The sequence below is a fragment of the Anticarsia gemmatalis genome, chromosome 4 (genome assembly GCF_050436995.1).
Source record: "Anticarsia gemmatalis isolate Benzon Research Colony breed Stoneville strain chromosome 4, ilAntGemm2 primary, whole genome shotgun sequence".
Classification (NCBI taxonomy): Eukaryota; Metazoa; Arthropoda; class Insecta; order Lepidoptera; family Erebidae; genus Anticarsia; species Anticarsia gemmatalis.
Genome location: NC_134748.1, coordinates 5859544 through 5867406, shown reverse-complemented (window position 1 = coordinate 5867406; position 7863 = coordinate 5859544). Strand labels below are relative to the sequence as shown.

Genomic DNA, 7863 nt, shown 5'->3' with positions numbered 1-7863 from the left:
CTTTCCACAATCTTGAATCGTTTTTGTTTGTGAGATTTTAATAACATACGAGACAGATCTCACAATAAAACACTGATATTGTTTATTAGAGCAGTGATAGCCGAGTGGTATAAGTTAGTACCTGCTACGCAAGAGGTTGCAGGTTCGAACCTGAGGCAACACACCATAGACTTTTCGAAGTTTTGTGTGTATTAGAAATAATTATATTATCACTTGTTCCAACGGTAAAGGAAAACGTCGTGATGCTACCTTGCATGCCTGAGATTTCTTTAACACAGTTCTTGAAGGTATGCAAAGTCAGTTAGTCAGCGTGGTGGACTCAGGCCTAATCCCTCCCTCATTACGCAAGGAGACTCTTTCCCATTCTTGCTGGATACTAGGTATATTAAAGTAATTGAAAATTCTCTAATGGTAGCGGACAACAATAGGCACATGTCAATAGACTCAAAAGTGCTAGTGTCAAACAGAATAAGAAAAAAAAGGAACTGTCAATGACAAGTCCAGAGAACTTGCGTTCTTTCTACCTGTCATCACTATTTCAATTGTCAATATTTGTCAATGTCAAAATTGTCAAAACAAGGCGGGTTGAACCGGCTGGACTGAAAGAAAACAGTTACGGAATTAAAAAACTACATTGTACATATTACCAATCTTCACCTATTCTCAAAGGTTCGTTTATGCATTCAAAACAAATTCTTATCAACCATAACTTTAATATGTGTTTGTACTCGTTTTTAAATAAACGATTTCTGTTTCAGTTTCCAGATTTTGGCGCGAAATATTTCAGTGCATTCAGTGCATCCGTGTCATCACATAATTTAATAAACAACCAATAGGAAAATGGATAAGAGGAAACAATTTAAAGGTCCGCCACCAAAAAGGTTTAAATCGGGCGATGACGATGAGGATAATGAAATGCCATGCAGTTTCGAAGAGCAGCTAGCCTTTATGGACAGTGGTGAGTTTGAATCTCAAGTAGTATTTGGAGAAGGACCGGAAAATCAATCTACAAACATGAAGTGGTCCCGACCTCCTCCACCTTCGCTTGATCCCAAGAAAGAGAAATTAGTATTCCAGCAACTGGATATTGATAACTACATCGGTCAACCTATGCATGGTATGCCTGGTTCACAACTGGCTCCTGTGCCTATCATGAGAATGTATGGTATTACAATGGATGGGAATTCTGTGTGCTGTCATGTACATGGGTTTACCCCTTATTTCTATGTAACAGTTCCTGCCAATTTCACTGAATCATCATGTAATGAATTGAAAACAAGCTTAAATAAAGCCATATTGGAAGATTTGCGTTCTAATAAAGACAATTTGAAAGAAACTGCATTAGAGGTGCGTCTTGTTAAAGCTAAATCTTTAATGTACTATCAAGGTGACAGTGATATAACATTTGCAAGAGTGTCTGTAGCATTACCAAAGTTGATTGCAGCAGCTAAAAGATTAATGGAAAGACAACCAATATCATTTGGTCTTATGGATCCAAAGTTTTATGAAAGTAACATTGATTTTGATATCCGTTTCATGGTAGACACTTCTGTTGTTGGCTGCAGTTGGATTGAACTTCCTGTAGGTGAATGGTTCCTTAGGACAAAGGACACTCATTTTAAACCTGAGTCTAGGTGCCAGATTGAGGTTGATGTAGCCTGGAATGCATTCATAGCACATCAACCTGAAGGAGAATGGTCCAAAGTTGCACCATTTAGAATCCTCAGCTTTGATATTGAATGTGCTGGCAGGAAGGGTGTCTTCCCAGAACCTCAACATGATCCTGTGATTCAAATTGCTTCCATGGTGATTAGACAAGGAGAAATGGAACCATATGTAAGAAATGTGTTTACATTAAAAACTTGTGCTCCTATAGTTGGATCTCAAGTTCTCAGCTTTGAATCAGAATCTGAGATGCTAGCTAAGTGGTCTGATTTCTTCCGTGAACTTGATCCTGACATAATCACTGGATACAACATAAATAATTTTGATTGGCCTTACCTGATAAACAGAGCTAAACATTTAAAAGTCAGTAACTTTGACTTTTTAGGGAGAATCAGAAATATCAGATCTGTTATAAAAGATTCTGTATTGCAGTCCAAACAAATGGGCAGAAGAGAAAATAAGAGTATTAACTTTGAAGGAAGAGTTCCTTTTGATCTCTTGTTGGTTCTTGTACGTGATTATAAATTAAGATCATATACTCTAAATGCTGTAAGTTATCATTTTCTTCAAGAGCAAAAAGAGGATGTGCATCACAGCATCATTGCAGATCTACAAAATGAAAATGAACAAACTCGCAGAAGACTTGCTATGTACTGCTTAAAAGATGCCTATCTGCCTCTCAAACTTTTAAACAAGTTAATGTGTATCATTAATTATATGGAAATGGCAAGGGTAACAGGTGTTCCTCTACTGTGCCTACTTACTAGAGGCCAACAAATAAAAGTGGTTAGTCAATTGCTAAGAAAAGCCAAAGATGCTGGATATTTGATGCCAGCCTATCATGGCCAAGGCTCAGAGGAACAATTTGAAGGTGCCACTGTTATTGAACCTAAAAAAGGTTATTATGCAGATCCTATCTCTACCCTTGATTTTGCATCTCTGTATCCTAGTATTATGATGGCACATAATCTGTGTTATACTACTTTAGTCCCTCCCAGTATGCAAAGTAAAGTTGATTTGAATAAAGATGACTTCACTATAACACCATCTAAGAATATGTTTGTCAAATCAAACATAAGAAAGGGTCTGCTGCCTGAAATATTAGAGTCTCTGCTGGCAGCAAGAAAAAAAGCAAAGGCAGATTTAAAAAACGAAAAAGACCCATTCAAAAGATCTGTATTAGATGGTAGACAACTTGCTTTGAAGATCAGTGCTAATTCTGTCTATGGATTTACTGGTGCACAAGTGGGAAAATTACCCTGTTTGGAAATTTCTGGAAGTGTTACTGCCTATGGCAGAACTATGATAGAATTTACAAAAGGAGAGGTTGAAAAGAAATATACAAAGGCCAATGGTTATAAAGAAGATGCCATTGTAATTTATGGTGACACTGACTCTGTAATGGTTAAGTTTGGTGTTAAAACTCTAGAGGAAAGTATGGAATTAGGTAGAGAGGCTGCTGATTTTGTTACTGAAAAATTTGTTAAACCAATTAAATTGGAATTCGAAAAAGTTTACTATCCATACTTACTTATTAACAAGAAAAGATATGCAGGACTTTATTTCACAAAGCCAGATAAATATGATAAAATGGATTGCAAAGGTATTGAAACTGTCAGAAGAGACAATTGTCCCTTAGTATCTAACATGATGAGCACATGCCTTCAAAAGTTGCTTATTGATAGGGATCCAGATGGTGCTGTGAATTATGCTAAACAAATAATAGCTGATTTATTATGTAATCGTATAGATATTTCGCAACTTGTTATCACTAAAGAATTAACTAAAAATGATTATGCTGCTAAACAGGCTCATGTAGAATTGGCTAACAAAATGAGGAAAAGAGATGCTGGTACTGCACCTAAGCTTGGTGACAGAGTTCCTTATGTAATATGTTGTGCAACTAAAAACACTCCAGCATACCAGAAAGCTGAAGATCCCATATATGTATTGGAGAATAGTGTACCAATAGATTTCGGTTATTATATGGAAAATCAACTATCTAAGCCACTTCTGAGAATATTTGAGCCAATATTGGGCGAGAAGGCTGAATCACTACTTCTCAAAGGAGAGCACACTAGAACAAAAGCTATGGTTACATCTAAAGTAGGTGCTTTAGCTGCTTTCACCAAGAAAAAAGAAAAATGTATTGGTTGTAAAACTGTTATGCCCAATGATACTGTTAAAGCTTTATGCAATCATTGTTCAACGAAAGAAAAAGACATTTATATCAGAGAAATATTTAAAGTGAGACAACTTCAGGAGAAGTTTGCCCGACTATGGACTGAGTGTCAGAGGTGTCAAGGAAGTCTGCATGAAGAAGTCCTGTGCACAAATAGAGACTGCACTATTTTCTACATGAGAAAGAAAATGGGTATAGAATTAGACACTCAAGAGAAAACTGTTCTTAGATTTGGTGAACCTTCATGGTAAATTTGATTCACTATTAAGCCTTAAGTATTTTATTCTCATATCTATTATGTAACAATGAATTTTTGAGTTTTAAATAAAAATGTTCCCATTACATATCTACTTGTTTTATTATATTTCAGCTGTTATACATTATACAATGTGAAAAAGTTACATTTTTGACTGAAAGAAGATCCAACATCAACATTTAACAACACAATGAGTTGGTGATTAACAAATAAGATAGCATTATGAATTGATTCACAATAAAACATGACACTTGGAATGTATATTAACAGTTCGTTTACACACTTTTTAATTTAATATTTTTTTACACTTACATGAGTAACTATTGCTTGTACTGAGAGAACGAAAGTAAATAATATGAGAAAATAGGTACTAGTAAGTCTATAACACCCTACATTTTAATTGAACAGTTAAAGATTATTTAAATAAGGACTGACTAATTCTACACAACTAAGAAACATAATAAAAAGCCAAGAATATTAACAGCTGCTTAATTATATCACAGGAGTATATTATTATGCAAGCGTGATATAAGTACATGAGTAGGAAACTTAAACTTCCAAACTAAAAATTATTTCGACAGCAAATAAAAAGTGTGACTTAAGTACAGTATAATTTATATGGTGGATATGTATATATTATATGCATGTAATAGATGCTCAATAATTCATTAATACTGGTATCCTTTACAAAATTTTAAATCTGAAAGTATAGTAACTTCACAAAAACATATCACATGGGACTTTAAATGAATATACAGACCAATACATTGGTAACTATACTAAAATAAATAAATTAATATTCATCACTACATAAATAGTTCTATAAACAAATCCTTTTTCCAGCTCAATTTAAATAATACAATTCCTTGCAACATTATAATAGGTATAAGTAATGCAAATAGTAATATTTGACCTTAATTGCATTATCAGTGTCTTTATTATTGAGTATAATACGAGCTATTATTGCGTAACTAAAGATATAAAGAAAGTTATTTTTTACATTTTGACTATAGTAACAGGAATGTGTTTATTCAAGTGTTTCACCTATTCTCTTGAGATAGAGTTCGTGTTATACTTTGTCTAGGTGTCTTGATAGCAGGCTGCGCTTTGATGGAGCTGTTGGTCTTTGGAATAGGCATGTCAAATGGTGAATTAGGTCCAACTGTTGAAGTTAATCTCATGATGTCTTCTAGTGTTCTGATGAAGGTGTCACACGTAGCTGTGAGTAAACTTGACGCGTCGTCGATTTTCTGGAAAGTATAAAAAAATGTGTAAGTTTTATTTTAAATGATTACATCTTCACTTAAAGTTGTGTTCTACAAAAACATTAATTGACAACTATTCTGATTTTAAAATAATGTTGCTAGAAGCCTTACAAATCTTCATAACAGAGACAAAGTCTTATGAGAGTCTTGTTTAAATTATCAGATTTATTATTTGTAGAAATATAACAATAGTATTATATACTATATACCTGTATCTCTGGTCCACCATCAGCAGTAGCAGCACTCTTCACAGCATGGACTTGCTGCATCATCAGGTCACAGTACAACCGAAGCTCAGACTTCTTGTGGCTCAGAGAGTTTGCATCATCTAAGGCTGCAACTGGTAGGACAAACTGTTATATACTATGTAATGAAAGGGCACGTCAAGTAACCTGGTAGAATAGTAGACTTCAGCCTTATCTATCTTTAGGCCAGGGGCTCCCAACCTTTCCTTAGGGACCACTTTTATATTGTTCTTGTTAGCAGGGACCACTATGTAACCACTATGTATTTTAAAAACAAAGTGTAATAACCATCCTGAAAATTTTATAGTCATTCATGTACCACCGGTTGGGAACCACTGCTTTAGGCAATAGCAGAGCCATGCCCAGTATTATGTGGAACGATAACAGAAGTTTTTGAATTCAACTTCTCAATTATTTTAATGTATAGGTAAATAAATATATTTCATAATTAAAGCCATACTTAAAGATGAAGGTTGATAATAATAAAGTTAAGTGCTATACAATATCTTATCTTAATAACTTTATTTTCTACATACATATAGAATATCACACCTGTCATACATGAAGGTATAGCAGAGGTGTAATACACCCACATTTAGCCATGAAACATATAAGTACTAATAACAAGCACTCTTAACATCTTAAACTTTAATTTCTACTTTGATTATAAATAAGGTAGCTTTTAACAAGTAAATTATGATTTCATACCATTCAATTCCTTAGAGTCCACACATGCTTTGGCACTTCCTAATGCAACCAGCCACTTTTGCCTCTCCTGTGGCGATGGTGCTCTCAGGTACATGTGCTGCTGTCCAGGTATTACTAGATCCAGTCTAGTGTTATCTATGGTATTTACTAAACAAAAAATAATAATAATTTGTTATTAGGTCATTCTTACTTATAATATAAGCTCAGTATGATGGTTGAATTCAATTTACTTTTGCTTATTTGACGCAATATGTAATGTTTCATCTGTAACATGTAGATTTAAATGGAAATTCTGTACTTTCAGACAAACTAATAAGTGTTTGTTAAGATTAGACTAATTACCTGACAGTCTAGCTATTTACCTACTGATAACACTAATGGATTACTGATAGTAAAAACTACATGGTTGAATAGTGCCATACCACTGCTGCTAATACACTCACACATATAGACTTTCAAATCAATACTACTTTCATTTCATGAAACTGGTTCTTAACATAATTATCGAACCTATTAACTATTAATGAATTTTACATCACTCACCATTAATTTGGCAGACAGATACTTTAACAGAACCTTTGCACCCTTGACTCACTTCTTCCTGCGATTTATAATAGGAAATAACACCGTTTTCTAATATAAACCACCGGGTTTGCCAACCTGGAACATTAACAATATGTTGTTGTACATATTATCTTTGGAAAGAATTTAAATTTATGAAGAAGGTTCAAATGCAAATAAATATAACATATCACCATTCCAGTAATTAGTCCACTTCCACAGAACCCCTTCCATTTTCAATTTAGCCTGTTTTGTCCTTTATTATTTTGTTTTATTTATATTTACTTGCATTCAGAAACAAATGGGAATTTTCGTCTTGTTGGATTGAAAATGTCAAAACTGCGATCTGTCAACATGACATGACAGCATTCGCAAAATAAAAAGAAATAAAAACCGTAAATAGAGTTTTATTCCTATAAAACCGTAATTTATCCTTATTATAATGCTGAGTCGACGCCGAATCATCGAATGATAGCCATTAAAAAAAAAGCAAAATATAGATGATGATTGATTTTATTAAATTCATCGATAATTTTGATTAGGTACCTTTGTTTGAAACGTGCTACAGTATTTGTTTCTACTGAATGTTAACAAATTGCATTTGTCTAATGGTTACCAAACACGACGAAAACCGAATATTTTTTTTGGTTTTTCGTTAATTCAGTAGCGAAACAGAATAAAAAAAGCATAGACAATTTGATGAGGCTCAGAATGGCATGCATTAGCTATCATGTTGGCCTGCTATAAAAAAAGTGGCTCATTTTGCATAAAACAAAATAAATAAACTTAGTCAAAAGGCACCTGGCACATCTCTTTCATTTACAACTAGTTTTAAGTGCACATTCTTAATTTAATAAAGTTTCTTCCTTTCATTACCAAATCTTTATCTAGGGCTTCTAAATATATATGGACCACCGTCAATAGGTACTCATAAAAATATTCTTATTTGAAACAAGATTAGCATTGACTTTGGATTCGATT

The 7863-nt window shown here is 33.7% G+C and overlaps 2 protein-coding genes across 2 annotated transcripts; one reads left to right on the top strand and one right to left on the bottom strand.

Annotated features, from left to right (window-relative positions):
* Nucleotides 1-544: 544 nt before the first annotated feature.
* Nucleotides 545-4191, top strand: PolD1 (DNA polymerase delta 1, catalytic subunit). Its single transcript, XM_076113281.1, has 2 exons — nt 545-669; nt 759-4191. The coding sequence occupies exon 2, from the start codon at nt 841-843 to the stop codon at nt 4096-4098; it is 3258 nt and encodes a 1085-aa protein (XP_075969396.1). The 5' UTR covers nt 545-669; nt 759-840; the 3' UTR covers nt 4099-4191.
* LOC142972293 (pleckstrin homology domain-containing family A member 3-like) lies at nt 4187-7230 on the bottom strand. Its single transcript, XM_076113282.1, has 5 exons — nt 7077-7230; nt 6865-6981; nt 6322-6468; nt 5578-5708; nt 4187-5353 (listed from the first exon to the last, which is right to left on the bottom strand). Exons 1-5 carry the CDS (start codon nt 7114-7116, stop codon nt 5144-5146), a joined length of 645 nt encoding a protein of 214 aa, XP_075969397.1. The 5' UTR covers nt 7117-7230; the 3' UTR covers nt 4187-5143.
* Between the last annotated feature and the right edge of the window lie 633 nt (nt 7231-7863).